Here is an 18041-nt window from a genome sequence, read left to right as displayed (position 1 = left end):
TGAGGGAGCCAGGTTTGCTTCAGTGTATTTGGGAGACCGGGTTGCATTCAGAAGATGCATCATCACAAAGCCAGCTGGCGCCTGTAGCAGCTCCTTCCCCCAGAGCTGGTGTTTGATAATAGGTTTTTGTGGCCGGCCATTCATTCCACTGGTCGGAAGGCAGGAGAGGCTCAGGGTAGGTCACCGGCCTCACTGACAGAGGCTGAGCCGAGTGGGAAATCCCAGGAGGATTTCTCACTGTTCTCCCCAAAGATACAGATCCCACGCACGGCACTCACATGCCCCATTCATGGGCAACCGTCTGCGTTGTGCTGAGAGCTATTCTCTGTCCAGAGAGCTGTGGATTACAAGTATTTTGTATTTCAGAATGTTGGTAAATACACTTAAATGCCCCACTAATGATGTTATACCTAAACAGGAGTAAAAAGTTGAGCAAAGTGCCCCCCCCCCAAAAAAGGAAAAACAATAACCATAGGATTCTCCATTGCTAGGCACAAAACCAACTTTTTATTGAAGTACAACATCCATACAGAAAAGGGCACAAACCACAAGTGTACAGCTCGAAGAATTTTCACAAACTAGATACGCCCAGGTGACCAGCAACCGGATCAAGGAACAGAAGGTCCGAGAATCTCCCTTGTGCCCGTCTGGTTACCATCCCCCCAAGAGTACCTCATATCCCTACTTGCAACAGCAGAGGTGAACTCTGCCGGGTTTGACACTTGATATAAATGGAACCATACAGTACGAACTTGCCTCCTCTCATGAGACTTACGTGGTGCCGTGCGGGTGGCTGCAGGAGCACCCCTTCTTGCTGTGTAGGACTTCACTGTGCAAATATACCATAATTTATCCATTCAACATGGGCATCTGGATACCTTCCAGTTCAGGGTTATTATGAACAGTGCTTCTGTGAACATTCTAGTACATTTCTTTTGGTGAATGTACGTACACATTTCTGTTGGGTAGAGGAGTGGAGTTTTTAGGTCATATGATATGTACATTCAACCCAAGCTATTTCACAGAAGAAGGAGGAATTTATTGGACGGAGCTTGGCGGCTCACAGAATTGACAGAAAGCTAGAAAGGAGACCTGGGAAGATGGGTGGGGGCCAAGAAACGAAGCAGAAACGGTCTGCCCAGCACTCTGCCATCCCCGGACATTACTACCAGTGGACACGCCACCCCTGCAGCCTGCCAATCCTAGACACTTCCCCTGCTGGACCACTGCCACCCCTGGACCACCACAGCTCCCGTGAAACGAATCTCAGCATCCCTTAATTTCTGTGTCACTTGCACCAAGCTCACAATGCCAAGCATGGGAGTCCAAGGAGTTCACCCTGGGTCGCTGGCCGGTCTGGTGCTGGAAAAGGGGAGGCACCTGAGAGAGAAGACCTCCCCACTTCGGCATCCACTGTGCTGGGGGCACTGCATCCCTACATTTATACATAGGGGTGATTTCATGATTTCCCCCTTTAGGAAAGGGGTCAGGTGCTGGACAGCCAAGCTAGAAACACCATATGACGACTGCCCGCTACAGGCAGCTTCATCAGCTCCCGGCGATTGCTAGGGGGCGAGGGGCTCATCCACATGTTTGCGTGTCTCACAGTGCACGTTCACGAACTTGCCTTTAAGGGCAGCAATGAGTTCAGGGATACGTTAAAAGGGGCAAGCCACACAAAACGCCATAGGTTTGGAAGGAAAAGGTGTAGTAAAAGGACAAAAGGCATCTCATGGAGGGATGCAAGGAAGAGAGGAGGAGAAGGAAAAAGAGGGAAAAAGTGGAGGCAGAATACGGAGGGATGTTGGAAATGAAAACAAAGGGGAGAAAGTTTGGTGAAGACTGTGGACCACAGAATAAACAGGTCCTGGTCATAAACCAAAATAGAGGAGGACTGGAAGTCCTAGTATCACAGACAGCATACAATTCTGCTATAGTTTGAGCACACAGCTTCCTAACAACAGTGTTATTACCAGGGAGCTTTCATGAAAGAAAGAATGGGTTTCAACAAAAGAAACCAAGAATAAAAATGTACTAAAACCCTTTATGAGGGTAGCAAGTCATTAATTGATCTGAAAATTGCATTTGCCTCTTTGTAGGCGGTTTTACATGATTCCTCCAACTGAACCACGGATCTCTGAAGTCATGCGTTCTTCCCTGTACGACAGCCTGGCATTTAGCACATTGGTTTTAAATGATAATCAGAGCTTTCATCTATGTAGCACCTCCCTCTGTCCTAGACAGAAAGGCAGGAGGAGTAACTACCATTATCCCCAGTTTGCAGGTTCCAGGCACACAATGGCTTGCCCTACAGTGAAGCCACTGCCAGGGCCAGGAAGGGAGACAGTTTCCAAACCAACGGAACAGGACATACTTGGACAGAACGCTCTCTGCCCCTGTGGTTTATTCCCTTCCTTCATCCGGGGTGGGAGGAGTTTGTTTGAGGTGGGGCTTGCAAGTTTGTCTCAGAAAAATCGAGAGCCACCTAGCCTTCCATGGCAGCAGCCACGTTTCATCTTCCAGAAGCTGCCAGGATACGGGCCCAACACGCCTGCTCCTGGCAAAGGTGGGAAGAGACGTGTGCCGCCGAGCGGACCCCAGCAGCGGTGCTTTGTGGCACGTGGCTCGGGCTGTCTGCAGGTCTACCTACCTGCCTGCAAACAGGCAGGCCTGGAAGGCAGGGGAGCTCAGGGGCTCAGGTCCCAGTCTTCTGGCTCACTATCTACAACCTCGGGGAAACTACATGGTCTCTTTGTGCCTCAGTTTCCCCCTCTTTAGAACAGACATACTCTCACGGCATTTATTTATTGTTGGAGGATTAAATAAGTGGATACGTGTAAATGCTCTGATCAGTGGATGCTACGTGGTGAGCTGCTGCCTCTCCCTCACTCCTCTGGGGCAGGGGCCACCCTGGTGAAACCCCACAGGACCCAGTGCTGTGCCCAGAAAAGGCCCTTATTTTTATTATTATTATTTTTTGGCCATGCCACACAACTTGTGGGATCTTAGTTCCCCAACCAGGGATCGAACCCGGGCCCCCTGCAGTGGAAACACAGGGTCCTAACCTCTGGACTGCCAGGGAAGTCCCCAGAACAGGCCCTTATTAATGCAGCCCATGCAGAGCAGGAGGCAGAATAGGAGGGAGCAGGAAAAGGTGGCATTTGGAGAGAAGACATGTGCCCCTGGCCCGCCTGGCTGGCGCACATAAACAGATGTAATGGTGTGACATTTACAGTTAAGCTCACTCCAATATCCACCCAACACCTACATTTGTAGAAGGACCACCTCCAAAGGGATCAATGACCATCCGTGGGAAACAGGGGTCTGGACCCTCCATCAGGGGCTGGGCCCCAGGGCCCCAGGATGACCCATATTTAGAAAACCATCCGATGACGCAGGTTATTTCTTCTTTAAATAGGATGACAGAAAAGCAGGAAATCGAGAACTTGCAGAACTGCTCTCTCCAGGGAGAGAGATGGAAACGTTACCCATATACTTCAGTTGGTCAAAATGATCTGATTTGACACTGAATGATCACGAATGGGGGACTGTTTTCTCTTCTCAATAAATTATCCACTTCTCAATAAATTATCTCTTCTCAATAAATTATCCACTGAAATGTATACACTTGACCTATGTAAACTTGGGAATTGATGTTAAAAAAATTTAAGCCCTTAAATCCATACTTAGTTTTACTTGGCACATTTGTTATTTGGCTACAAAAATGTCTATTTCATTTTCTAATAATGAAAATAACGTGAAAATGAAAAGAAAAAGTGAAATAGAATGCAGTGAAGAAAACCAGTGAAAAGAGGAGACAGGCCTGGGCAATCCTGGTTGGGCGGGGGTGGGTGTGGGCAGAGCTCCCTAAAGCTATGAGCATGCGCGGTCTCTACAAGGGATTTTTACGGACCGAAAAGGAGACGTTTTCATAGCAAACGGAGTCAGAGGATGGTACAAAAGAACTTCTTCTCTCGGAAGGGGTTTTCTGACGCAGGCACTGGAATGATGAGAGGGTCCTCCCGCACGTGAGCTTCACAGTACGCCAGGAGGTCCGCTGCTGCCTGGGAGACCTGGGGCGGGGGGGGACACAGCACAGGTGCAGGGTTAGAGGCTGGTTCACGGTGGGTCTGAGGCAGAGGTGTCCATCTGGAGAGTGCACAAGCGCAAGGACAGGCTGTGACGTGTGCACCACCAACGACAAGGCCATCCCGTGGTCTGGAGAGTGGACTTGTGCAAACCCAGAGGAGACAGGTTTTGAAACATGCTTCCAAGGAAATATGATAGAGAAGAACAAACATGACTCCACATGGCATCTGTTCCTTTAGCTCTAACCCTTGTGCTCTGTTTCCTGTGCTTAGTCATGCTGGCTCTGCACCTTCTGTAAAGAATGTTGCCTGTAGCCTGAAATATAGAGGAGAGCCTATTCTCAAAGCTCTGACCTTTAAAGGTAAAACACCTTTCCATTCATATAGAGATAAAAAGTTGCAGAACAGAGGACAACAGTTGTCTTGTTGGAGGTTTAAAGGAACCCCGTGACCTGCCCTATGGGGACAGGTGCAAAAACAAAAGATTCCTACATGAAGAAGTCTGCAACAACCAGCCACACCCCCTGCCCCTTTAATATAAAAGAAGCCTGAATTCTCACTCCAGGGAAGATGGTTCTTTGGGACAGTAGTCCACCATCTTCTTGGTCTGCTGGCTTTCTGAATAAAGTCACCTTCCATGTCCCAACACCTCATCTCTCTATCTATTGGCCTGCTGTGCATCGAGCAGTACAAGCGTAGGCTAGGTAACACAAAGAGATGTCGCCTGGTGGTAGAGTAGATGAATAGCGAGAGAGGAATGAGGGGCCAGCAGGAAGGTCCAGACAGCCTCGTCCTCCTCTCAGCTGAGGGAGTGGAAGCTCCAGGCCAGGAGCCCCACCATTACTCTGCGAGACCATTTCTAGCAGGATAAAGCCGAGTGCTGGCTCAAGCCAGGCCAGTGTGACTGTAGTTATTATTGTCATTGTTTTATTGCAATCTACTCTCGTGACCAACACAGCCACTTATTCCTCCTCGACAGAACACAGATCATAAGCACATTAATATAGAACGCACACATATGCACATGTTGAACTTGGAATGGCCACTCCCCTGAGGAGTCAAGTTGCTCCTGACCAGAACACCCTTTCCATTTTCCTTCCAGGCTTATCTGAAGCCTCCTGACACCCAGCAACTGTGGATCAAACTATCCCCCAGCTCAACTCCAGGAGTTCCAGGGGAGGAGTTGCTGGGAGAAGGCCAGGTGCCGAGAAGGATTCGCCAAGAGGAAGCTCATTTTGCCCGTGGTCTGTGTCACGTGTCTGGCAAATGAGTGGTCTGTGAATTAACATCCTGCCCCATTAGCTTGTGCTTATTAGAGGCTACAGGCCAGGGTAAGTATATAGCAGGCAAAGTTAATCCTTTTTGTACATTCAATGTCTAAATCTTCTCCAGAATGAAAAAACACTCCACAAGTGAATGAAAAATGTTTGAAAGCCCCAGTATGTACAAGCCATACACCTTCCATCAGGTTTTAAAAACTGGCCCATCTTCCAAAATTTTGTAGAAATTCTTCTTCTGTATTCCAGCCCAGACCTACCTATTTTAGCAGTGCCTGGAATCCTACAAAGAATTCCAGTAGAGATATGTAATGAATTTTTCCTTTGAATGAAACAACTAAAAGTTGAGCCGATGAGTCAACCTAAATCCTGACAAAGTCTACATTTGTTGGGAGTGTGGAACGGAGCATCAGGCTTCCCCATTCATCTCTGCCCCCAAGATGCCTGTGTGACCTTGGGTAAGTAACTCAAACTCTCTGAGCTTTAGTTTCTTCATTTGTCAGACTGGGTGAGTTAGAAATCTCCAAGATCCTGTTTACTCTAAACAGTCTATAATTTGAGCTCTCATAGCACCACGGCAATATTTTAGATCCTAAATAAATGGATGTTGGGTTGAATGAGAATGAAGTTTGCAGTGATTTACAGGACACACATACAGGAATCTCCCAGGTGAGGCCACAAATATAGGCCTGCAGGGGGCCTGTGAAGCCATCACAAGGGACTAGAGCACATGAGCAGGGAAGCTGTCTCTGAAGCCCACAAAGCTGTGATGGACACTCAAGAGAAGCAGAATCACAGAGTGAGCGCGTGGGCATGGAGCCGAGAGACGGCGCTCGGCACACAGCACGCTGACTTCCACCTTCTGCTCCAAAGCCAGGTGCTCTCCCCTGACTGCCTTAGTCACGATCCCCTACTCTCCATTCCAGGCTTCTCCCAGGGCCCAGAGAGGCATGGGGTCTTCTCCGTGGCCACCTTGTTAGGGTGACCATGGAAGTCATCCAGTGGGTTCTCTAGCAACCACTGCGAACTGGTCTACACTGCTGCCCAGGCCCCCCCACACACACAAGAGGACGGCAGTCCTAACAGCCACCTGTCCTCTTAGCTCTGACTTCCATGGGCTCTTCCAGATGTTTCATCTAAGAATGTCTTAACATCCCCTCTCTAGTTTTCTAGTTTTCATTTTCCCCATCAATTTCATTTGTGGGGACATGCTTCCATGTGTTCTGAATTCTCTATAAACTTTATCATCTCATCTGGGATGTATTTACTGAGTGCTCATCTTTTAGCTCATTGAAAGGGCATAGGGGGAAAAATAAGGCAGGGTTTTTGTCCTCTAAAGATCTAACTGAGAAGAGCTAAAAAATTATACAGTCACTAGAATAATCAGTATGTACTGAAACATCACCGGAGAATAGCTGCACACCACAGCAGGGCCATGAACAAGGGCAGGGACACAGGGGTGCCTGAGTACCCATCCACTTCCACACAGGGGCAGTTACCTTGGTTAACCTGCCTCCTTTATCCAGAGGCTGGTCCCAGCCATCTGAACCCAGAAACACGATTTTCTGGCATGCCAAGAATGGCTCATCTCCTGTGGCAGATCCAGATTAAACAAGTTCAAGAGACAGCTGTATAAAACCATTAATAAAAACAATAGCTAACATTTACTGAGCGCTTATTATGTGCCAGGCCCTGTGCTAAATGCACCATCCTATGTATGACCTCATTTAATTCTTCTAAGTACTACTCTTTTTTTTTTTTTTTTTTTGCGGTACGCGGGCCTCTCACTGTTGTGGTCGCTCCCGTTGCGGAGCACAGGCTCCGGACGCGCAGGCTCAGCGGCCATGGCTCAGGGGCCCAGCCGCTCCGCGGCATGTGGGATCTTCCCGGACCGGGGCACGAACCCGTGTCCCCTGCATCGGCAGGCGGACTCTCAACCACTGCGCCACCAGGGAAGCCCCTAAGTACTATTCTTAAAGCCACTTTACAGACGAGGAAACTGATGCAGGAAAGTTAAGAAATTTGCCCAAGGTCATACAACTAGTAAGAGAGAGGACCAGAACTTGAAGCTAAGCAGTCTGGCCCCAGAAGCTAAATGCTGCAGCAGCTGCCTGGTCAACTGCTTATGAAGACTTTAACTGTAAGGTGGGCTGGAAAGTTCTCGTCTGCTGGGCCAGCACACTCTCCTTGTAGACCAGCTACCTGGGAACTCACGTGACCAGTAGGAAAAGAGTCTTGCAACTGAAGTCTCTTAGGTCATTTGTTTAATCCAGGGACAGTCCTGCCAAGGAAACCCTAACAGGTGAATGTCCTCAGCTGGGACTGGCTTTCTTCTCTCCGGGTGCCCTGGGGAGTGACTGGATGGACGCTGCCAATGTCACCCTGAGACTCCTCCCTCTAGGCTGTGACCTACATTACACGCTGTTCGAGAATTAGACAAGGACGCTATTACACTGAGTTGGCTCTAATTCCTTAGTAGCCTTCATAAACTAACCAAAACCAAGAAGCCTGAGAATTTGAAAAAGTGAAACTTAAGACCAATTACAAACAGCCAGCTAGGTCTTCCCACCTGAGACAACCGCTTAAGCTATACCTAATAGCTGCTTTGCTTCAGCATCTTCTCTATAAACACCTTGCCCTACGCCTGTCGGTGGACGGCTAACTACCTTTGGTTTGGCGTTGCCGGATTCGACTCCACGTATGCCTAAATAAACTCTTCAAAAATTTTAGTGCGCCTCAGTTTACCTATTAACAACACGATCCATCTGGTCCGAAGTTGGCTTGCTAACAACCAGTCCCAACATTACAACTTCCTTCCCCTTGATCAGTTTACATGCTCAGATCCATCCATCGTGGGTGGATTTGACGAGTGTAATTTCCCGGGAGCAACCGCAAGGGCGCGCTGCATCGCCAACCATCAGGCCAGGACATGGGAGGAGAGGGTTCAAAAAAATGGGGCGTTGGGGGACGCCCGCGGAGGCGAGATGGGGCTGGGTCTCCTTCCGGTCTCACAGCTGTGTATTTGCTCCCCTCCCAGCCCCGTGTCTACGACGCCCTGAAAACCATGTTGTTAATGTCTGGCCTCGCTAGCTCCAAGCAGGTCTAATTTAGGGATTTTTCTGTCACCTCCAAAGGTGACACTGCACTTGAGATGCCACAATTTTTCTTTCAAGAAAACAAGCTGTTCTTAGATTGCCTCCTTTTGTTGTTGTTGTTGTTATTTTAGGATCACAGATGTGTTTGCTTAGTTACAACTGCACGCCTCTGGATTGCAGAGTCCTATCCGTGCACCTGTACAACAGGAATGAAATTGGAATCAAGTCAGTATTAGCGCCCAGTAATTGGCGCCCAGTTTAAGACCAAATGTGTGGGTCTGGGTTAGCTCCACGCAATTTTAGCTTCCTAGATGCACTCAGATTATTGAGAACACTGGACAGTATGGTATACGAGCGTGTAAGCCATCTTACAACAAAAGGGAGTTTTCCACCTTTTTCCACCTTCGCTATCAGCTTTATTTCATGCAGTGTCTAAGGTCCCTTTATTCCTGTATAGCCAAAATATCTTGGATAACCCCTGAAGTTTGTTGTAATGGGATCTGAAAAGATACACACATGTAATGAACACCTTTATAGTTTTTTTTTATATTTATATATATAGGTTTTTTAAAATTATTTATTTATTTTTGAGTGCATTGGGTCTTCGTTGCTGTGCGTGGGCTTTCTCTAGTTGCGGCGAGCGGGGGCTACTCTTCATTGCGGTGCGCGGGCTTCTCCTTGCAGTGGCTTCTCCTGATGCGCAGCACGGGCTCTAGGCGCACGGGCTTCAGTAGTTGTGGCTCGCGGGCTCAGTAGTTGTGGCTCGCGGGCCCTAGAGCGCAGGGTCAGTAGTTGTGGCTCACGGGGTTAGTTGCTCTGCGGTATGTGGGATCTTCCCGGACCAGGGCTCGAACCCGTGTGCCCTGCATTGGCAGGCGGATTCTTAACCACTGCGCCACCAGGGAAGTCCCGTAATGAACATCTTAATGAGCCTTCCACATGAAAGGTGACATCCTAACACACAGTTTAGTATCCAGGCATTAATTAACCTAAATCTGCTCCTTAGATTGAAAGAGAGGGTTTCCTTAATCAGCCCTAGATTGATTTTTATGGTTGAAAGTTTCCTTCAGTGCATATAAAATATGGCTTGCAGACTTCACCATATCCCAGAAACATCTGCCATCTTTGAAACATAAAATAGACGATTCACTTTCAAAGGGAAAATTTTATTATGGTTGGAAATGTGAAACTCCCTTACTGTTTATGCTTTCTCATCAAGCCTGAAGCCTGCTCTGCCTAAAGGCCTCTGTTATGAAATGCCCAGAGAATTTTTGCCTCCTCTCCTTAGTACTGAAGTTACAAGACAACAGATGTTGAAAAGAATCAGCAGCCTGGGAACAACTGTGGAATTTTACCATTACATTGCAGAATAAAAGAGGTGATTGAAACAGCCCAAGTTAGCACATAATCCCGTTAGTTGCACTATAATTACAAGCTTCAATGATGGGGAGAAAATGTGGCAATTACTAAATCACATTCCTGGACAAGGCAGATGACATAATTACTATTCTGGCTGTGACACCCACTGCATTTACCCTTTGCATCTGAAGTGGAGCGACTCACACCTATTTCTCAGCAGTTCTGGTCCATTTAACAATACTACTTGGAATCAATTACAATCATCCTTGATGGCTCTGCCTGTTCCTCCCTCCACCCCAAGAAAACAAAGCAGGATTACAGTCAAGAGCACAGCCAGGTTGCAGCCCGCATTGTGCAATGGTATCTTTCACAAGGTCAAACTTGGTACACACTCCAGCAGAAGAAGTCATACGCCATTTATCCCTAGTAGAATCCTGAGGACATCACAGGTTTATGCCTCGCCTCTAAGTCCTGAGCTAACATGACAGGGTGAATCCTTGTGAATTTTTTCTTTCTTCTAATGCTGGAGAGTATTTGAGATCAAAATACCAGTTTTTAAGGGCATTCTCAAGATACTTCCAAATTATTACGCTATGGGCTGAATGTGTCTGTCCTCCCACCACCCCCCAAATTCACATGTTGAAGCCTAAGTCTCCAATGTGATGATATTTGGAGGTGGGGCTTTTGGTAGGTAATTAGGTCATGAGGGTGGAACGCTCATGAATGGGATTGAGACAGGCCTGGGACCTGGGACCCTTTGCTGAATGTTTGCACCTGGACAAACGTCTCCCCAAGCAACAGAGAAACTATAAGGGACTAAAAATAACTGTACAAAGGGCAGTTGGGGAAAATTATGGACTAAAAGATACAAAAAGACCCAAAACCCAACTGCCACTTCTGCAGAGCCGGGAGCAGAAAAAAGGGTGTCAGGAGCAAAAGCAGGGTACTGCACATGCCCCCTGCACACAGCACCACCAAGGGGTGGGCAAACCACCTAAGCCGCCCCTCCAGCCCGACCCCTGGACCTGCCCCTACCCTCACCCCATGTAAGTAACAAGCTCGCCCCCTGCCTCAGGGAGCAAGCAAGCAAGCAAGGGAACCTGTTACTTGCTCTCACCCCCACCCCCCAGCTGCAGCAGGGCCCCCAATAAAGCCTTGCCTGAATTTCTTGTCTGGCCTCTGATCAATTTCTATTGATTAAGGAGGCCAAGAACCCTGGTCGGTAACAGGATTAGTGCCCTTATGAGAGACATGAGAGAGAATCTCTCTCTCTCTCTCTCTCTCTCCCTTCCATGTGCGGTCATAGCAAGAAGGTGGCCATCCGTAAGTCAGGAAGAGAGCCCTCACCACAACCTGACCATGCTGGCACCCTGGTCTCGGACTTCCCAGCCTACAAAGCTGTGCAAAATGAATTTCTGCTGTTTAAGCTACCTAGTCTATGGTATTGTTATAGCAGACATTTGGCTTCCAGTGGTTCCCAGCAACTATTTTGTATTGACCCAGATCAATACAGATAATTCTCAATCATTGGGTCTAGGCCACAAACAGCATCTAGTTGGGAGTAAGGTTATTCCCAGAGGAAACCAGAGGGGTTGGGAGATACGTGTGAATAAATGAATAATATAACAGAGAGTCCCTCTCTGAATTCTAAAGTCAAATGTCCACAATAGAGGATTAGCTGCTGTTTCCTATCACCAGCGTAAAGGTTTTTTTCCACATCAGAAGTTGATTGCACATTAAGAGGTAATTCTAAGATGCTTGAAAGAGAGTTTTAATATCTCCAAGTTAATCTAAGTGTAAGAGCTTGTCATTACATGGTCTTCACCACCAGAACCGCAAAGCTCTCAGCTTGTTTAGAATGACTGACCCAGGTCTACCCTGGACCTTGACTTAACCAAACACTTCCAGCAGGTTGCTATGTGTCCTGTATGACTCTGACCACTTCTTAGCTTTAATATGTCTCAATTTCCCACAAAGGAAGCCATAATTCAGTCATTTTGCAAGTTCGCCAAAAGAGTAATTTATGTGGTGACAGAAACTAGTGAGTCACTCAAGAGGTTTCTGGGGCTGACGTAGGGGTGAAAGATGAACATAACAAGCAGGTTCTAGCTCTAGGGATTCTAGAAAGCAACAGCATCTCTTAAAGAGGAAGCATGGGGTTGTGAGTCAAAAAGCAATGTCCCTGACAGAGCTGCACTCAGCACTGCTGAGCTGTGTCAGCTGGGCACTCAGTTTTCACTCCTGTAAACGGGAATGGCAATACCTGGTGGTTTGTGGCTAAATGATATAATAACAGATGCTATTATACATACAGTGTGTTATTATTTCATTACTCACTTGGCTACTTTCTGGTAGGGTGGGAAGGGTGTTTGAGCCATAGACATGAACTCATTTCTCAGAAATGATCAGGGCAATTTGATGCCTGTGGTGCCTCCGCCCAAAACGTCCTCTTGAAGTGGGAGGCGCTCTTCACGTTCTTTCTTTTTTTTTTAAAATAAATTTATTTATTTATTTTTGGCTGCATTGCATCTTCATTGCTGCGCACAGGCTTTTCTCTAGTTGTGTCGAGCAGGGGCTGCTCTTCGTTGCTGCACGTGGGCTTCTCATTGCAGTGGCTTCTCTTGTTGCGGAGCACGGGCTCTAGGCACGCCGGCTTCAGTAGCTGTGGCACGTGGGCTCAGTAGTTGTGGCGCATGGGCTTAGTTGCTCCGCGGCATGTGGGATCTTCCCGGACCAGGGCTCGAACCCGTGTCCCCTGCATCGGCAGGCGGATTCTTAACCACTGCGCCACCAGGGAAATCCTTCATGTTCTTGTTCTACTCTCACATTCTACTCTCTGATTTAATTCAAAGATTCCTTTCCTTTTATCTGATACCTGTTCTAGACGTGCTCATTCGTATCCCCCTTTTTGGATTTTATTTCTAAATTTGATTGTAGAAAGTTATCCTCTGAATCATTTAATTTCTAAAGGTCTGGGTGAGGATTATAAATGCTTCTGGCAGAGGAAGGGAAAACGAACAAAAGGGTTAAACCTAAATTGTTAAACTAGCAGAAGCTGGATTGAGAAAGGGTTGCTACAGAGTTCAGACGAGACCTATCGAAAAGGAAAAACCTATCAGCACTGCCTCGAGACTTTTGGCGGGTCATGTGACATAATTTATATTTATTTTCTTTTAGAAATGCCATTCTTTCCACCTTAATATCATCTATCATCTTAATTACATCCCTTTCCTGGATTTCGCCAGACCCTTTTTTTTTTTTTTTTTTGGTACGCGGGCCTCTCACTGTTGTGGCCTCTCCCGTTGCGGAGCACAGGCTCCGGACGCGCAAGCTCAGCGGCCATGGCTCATGAGCCCAGCCGCTCCGCGGCATGTGGGATCTTCCCGGACCGGGGCACGAACCCGCGTGCGCTGCATCGGCAGGCGGACTCTCAACCACTGCGCCACCAGGGCAGCCCTCACCAGAGCCTTTCAATCGTCCACCTATGACCTATCAGAACATGATGATCTCCCCAATTCTGCTCTTTCTCACTTGTTCACAGGGAATACCATGATATTTGAGCCTCACCCTTCTTTTGTTTGAACAACTACTGCCTTTGGCTTCAGAATTTTGTGCTTTGGCTTCAGAAACTTAATAGTGCATGTTTTATCTTCTGGAAAAATAAAACCATAAAAAACACATTTTGCTCTTTCCAAAGAATTCACAAGCTGGCAGCACGGCCACACCTCTTAGGAAGTGCTAGAAAAACATAAGAATAATATGCGTTAAAGACACAGCTGTTAGAAGAATTATGAGGAAAGAGCCCTGGCTCAAATACTAGCGTGAGGGACTTCCCTGGTGGCGCAGTGGTTAAGAATCCACCTGCCAACACAGGGAACACGGGTTCGAGCCCTGGCCCGGGAAGATCCCACATGCCGCGGCGCAACTAAGCCCGTGCGCCACAACTACTGAGCCAGCGCTCTAGAGCCCGCGAGCCACAACTACTGAAGCCCGCACACCACAACTACTGCAGCCCGTGTGCCTAGAGCCCGTGCTCCGCAACAAGAGAAGCCACGGCAATGAGAAGCCCGCACACCACAACGAAGAGTAGTTGCCGCCACTAGAGAAAGCTCGCGTGCAGCAATGAAGACCCAACTCAGCCAAAAATAAATAAATAAATAAATTTATTTTAAAAATAAACAACCAAATGTGAAGCAAGAGCCACAACATTGATGCCGAAAGGGCTGTGTCGGCAAATTTCCGGACACTTACCGTTTGGCTCCACCAAACAGCTCTGGGTTATCCAGGCTGTTGGAGAGAAGAACCATTAGTACAAAGACAATCCCAAGCGAACTCACACTAAAATCTGGAATATCATTTATGATTTCTGTGCCGTGTGTTTACTTAAAAATATGGTCAGATTTTGCATTTGGCTGTTAATACCTAAGGAATAGGGAGGAAGACAGAGACTGTACACGAGATGAACAATGCACGTGAAGATAACTGAATCTGTTTAACTTAACTGACAGTAGTTAAAAAAAAAACAAAACAAACCACTCCTGGGTTTGAAATACAAGTGGCTTGGGCTGATGGTGCAGTGGTGAGATCCTGCGTGGAAAGAACACGAGTCCCTGTTTCTGTTTCCTGCACTATGTGGTCACCTCACATGGCACCCCCCCCGCCCCCTTCAGAGGAGGGAGTAATTGAGTCCTCGGGGGCGGTGGTGGTGGTGGTGGTGGTGACACTTTGTTGTCTTTATTACAATAAAAATCCTTATTTGTTTGTAAAATTACTCCCAAAGTAGAAAGATGGAAATAAAAATCAACGGAAACCCTGCCATTGGAGGGAACATTTTGGTGAACATCTTTGCAGACATCTTACTTTCCGTCTTTGTACATACAATCTCACAGGCTGTTCTGCAATATGCTTTTCACTCAGTACACACAGATGTACATCATTTAATGATGCTATAACACTGCCTATATATAACTTATGTGAAATAAAATTCATATTTTATGGCAAGACCAGAAAAACTTAGACATAAAAAATTTTCTCTGCCATTTGGCCGCCTCTCTCCCCGCACTGTGCACTGTGTATGTGCATTCTGCATCACGCAAACCTCCCCTTCCACAGAAATACCTCGCAACCATAAAGTGCAACATTCTCCTAGCATCAACAAGACGACACCTTACAAGATTACGTACCTTCTTGATCTTGTAAGGGGTCACATGGCCCACCACTTTTACCTGCAGATCCGTAGTATGCAAACTGTCAATAATCCATCATTTGATGTACAGCCCTCTGTCTCAAAAAACATATAACTCTGCTTTGACTTGTAAAGGGTGGAACAGTTCTCAGAGCTTTCTGAGATGTTCTTCCCGGGTTATAATCCTCAATTTGGTGCCAATAAAAATTTCCATTTCTTTCTTAGATCGACTGATTAATTTTTCATTGACACTATTTAACCAATCCCTATGGATGGACAAAAATACAATTTTTTGACATTATAACAGTGCTCTGATGAAATTCTTACTGTCCTTTATTATTTATGAGATTCTCCTTTGGGTAAATTCCTAGAAGTGAGAATGCTGGGTCAGAGTGTGAACAATAAATATTTTGACACATATTTCAAACTACCCTTTGGGAAGATGGTACCAGTTTCCACTCCGGCTATCAAAACAACTGCTCACTTCCTTTAACAGTTGATGGATGACATTGGATTTCAGCAAAAATTAAAAACGTCAATAGCCTGGATCTCAGTTGTTGGTTTTTTTTTTTTTCCCAAGTGGATCTCAGTGTTTTCCGGAGGCACAATTCTTATATGATTTTTGAAGGTAAATGTCTCTTCATATATTTGACCCTTTACATCTCTCCTTTTTAAATTGCCTGTTCATGCTGTTTGTGCATTTTTTTTAAGAAAAGGGGGCTCTTTTTTATCTTATTGATTTTTCAGAGAAATTAAATTTAAAGAAATTAACCTTGTGCTATTCAGGTAGCAAATATTTTTCTTAATTTGTTAATTGGGAGATTTTTACCATATAGAATTTTTTTAAAAATCCAGCCAAAACTTTTACTTAATGAACTGTGGATTTTGTAACATGCTTGGCCTTCGCAAACTCACATTATAAAAATACTTGCTCCTATTTTCCTAGTATTTTTATGGTCCTATTTGTTATATTTAAATCTCTGATTGAAGTTATGAACTGAAATGTGTTTCCCCAAACTCAGAGGTTGAAGCCATACCCCCGTAAAAATTAATAAAGGGAAGCCTCATTAAAATGGAGCGAGGAGGCCAGCAGGGGGAGCTCTCATGAAGTCAGGAAGTATTGTCAATTTCAAACCCCAACAGAAGAACCAGCAACAGGAGAAGACTCCTCAATTCCAAGCCCCAACAGGACATCTCCTACAAGATATCAACTACCCCAGCAAACTCGGCCGACGAGAAACTATTGTCACCCTGAACTCTCACTTTTCTCCAAAGGACTTCCATTCAAAACAACCCTCCCAGCGTCTTCCTTTTTCTCTATAAAATAACATTCCTCTCCTTTGTTTGTTGGACTTGCCTATAGTTTTTGCTGTAGCATGCTTGTCCTGAATTTCAAGTCTATTAAGTACTATTCCCAAATGAACCCATCTTTGCTGGTAAAATAGCTGACTTTTCTTTTTAAGGACAACACCCCCAATGTAACTGTATTTGGAAGGCCTTCACAGAGATACAGTCGGTCCTCTGTATTCATGGGTTCTGTGTCAGCGGATTCAACCAAACACGGATGGAAAATGTTCAAAGAAAAAAAATCCAGAAAGTTCCAACAAGCAAAACGTGAATTTCCTGCACACCAGCAACTATTTACACAGCATTTATGTTGTATTTACAACTGTTTACATAGCATTTCCATTGTATTAAGTATTAAAAGTAATCTAGAGATGATTTAAAGTATATGGGAGGAGGTGTGTAGGTTATATGCAAATACTACACCATTTTATATAAGAGACTTGAGCATCCTTGAATTTTGGTATCTGAGGAGGGTCCTGGAACCAGTCCCTTACTGGGGATACCAAGGGATGACTGTAATTCAGGCTAGCTGAGGTCATAAGGGCGGGACCCCAATCCAGTAGGATTGTGTTTATAAGAAGAGGAAGAGAATCTAGAAGGCTCTCTCTTGACATGAGCACAGAGGAAAGGCCGTGTGAGGACACAGTGTGAAGGCAGCTGTCTGCAACCGAAGGAGAGAGGCCTCACCAGACAACCCTGCCGGCACCTTAACCTTGGACTTGGAGCCTCCACAGTTGTGAGAACACAGATTTCTATCGTTTAAGCCACACAGTCTGTGGTGTTCTGTTATGGCAGCCCTAGCAGATGAATACAATCCATCTGATATTTATCTGGATAAAATCAGTGGTGTATGCAGCTTTGTCTTCCAAAGTGCTAGCCATTTCCAGCAACACTTATTAATACTCTGTTCTCTACTGCTTTGAGATGCCATCTGGGTTGTATTTCAAATTCCCAATACACTTGGGTCTATTTAGGGACTTCCTATTCTTTTCCATTGATTTGTCTATTCCTAAAGGAGTATCATAAATCTTTAAGTACTATGATTTTATAATAAACTTTAATACCTAGTAGGAATATTCTACATACCTTCCTCCTCAAATAGATACACTTTTTAAAAAAAACTTCCTGGATACCCTTACATTTATTTATCTAACTAAAATTTACAATAATTTTAAGTTTGCTTTCTTCAAAAACAGTGATAGAATTACTCCCTTTTTCAAGCTGAATAATATTCTGCTGTGTGGATATACAGACATATCTGGTTTATTGTGCTTCACTTTATTGCATTTCATAGATATTGCATTTTTTTTATAAATTGAAGATTCATGACAACCATGCATTGTCAGATGATGGTTAGCAATTTTTAGCAATAAAGTATTTTTAAATTAAGATATGTGACATTTCTTTTAGACATAGTGATATTATTGCACACTTGATAGACTACCGTATAGTGTAACCATAACTTTTATATGCACTGGGAAACCAAAAAATGTGTGTGACTCACATTGCTGTGATATTGGCTTTACTGCGGTGACCTGAATCAAACCCGCAGTGTCTCCAAGGTACGCCTGTATACAGTTCGTTTATCCATTAATCTGCTGATGGATACTTAGGTTGCTTCTGCCTTTTAGCATTTCTGAATAATGCTGCTATGAACTGGGTGTACGAATCTCTCTCAAAGAGCTTGATT

The 18041-nt window shown here is 45.6% G+C and overlaps 1 protein-coding gene across 3 annotated transcripts in view; it reads right to left on the bottom strand.

Moving 5' to 3' along the window:
• Positions 1 to 485: 485 nt before the first annotated feature.
• GNG4 (G protein subunit gamma 4) overlaps positions 486 to 18041 on the bottom strand; it is a 66779-nt gene continuing 49223 nt past the window's right edge. For all 3 annotated transcript variants that reach the window (XM_060033778.1, XM_060033779.1, XM_060033777.1), the window contains exon 4: positions 486 to 4073. In XM_060033778.1, coding sequence (XP_059889761.1) covers positions 3945 to 4073 — 129 coding nt within the window. In that variant the 3' untranslated portion in view covers positions 486 to 3944. The remainder of the gene's footprint in view (positions 4074 to 18041) is intronic.

The sequence above is a fragment of the Delphinus delphis genome, chromosome 16 (assembly GCF_949987515.2).
Source record: "Delphinus delphis chromosome 16, mDelDel1.2, whole genome shotgun sequence".
In the NCBI taxonomy this organism is placed as follows: domain Eukaryota; kingdom Metazoa; phylum Chordata; class Mammalia; order Artiodactyla; family Delphinidae; genus Delphinus; species Delphinus delphis.
Note: the sequence above shows the minus strand (reverse complement) of the source record. Positions and strands in the feature narration are given on the sequence as shown.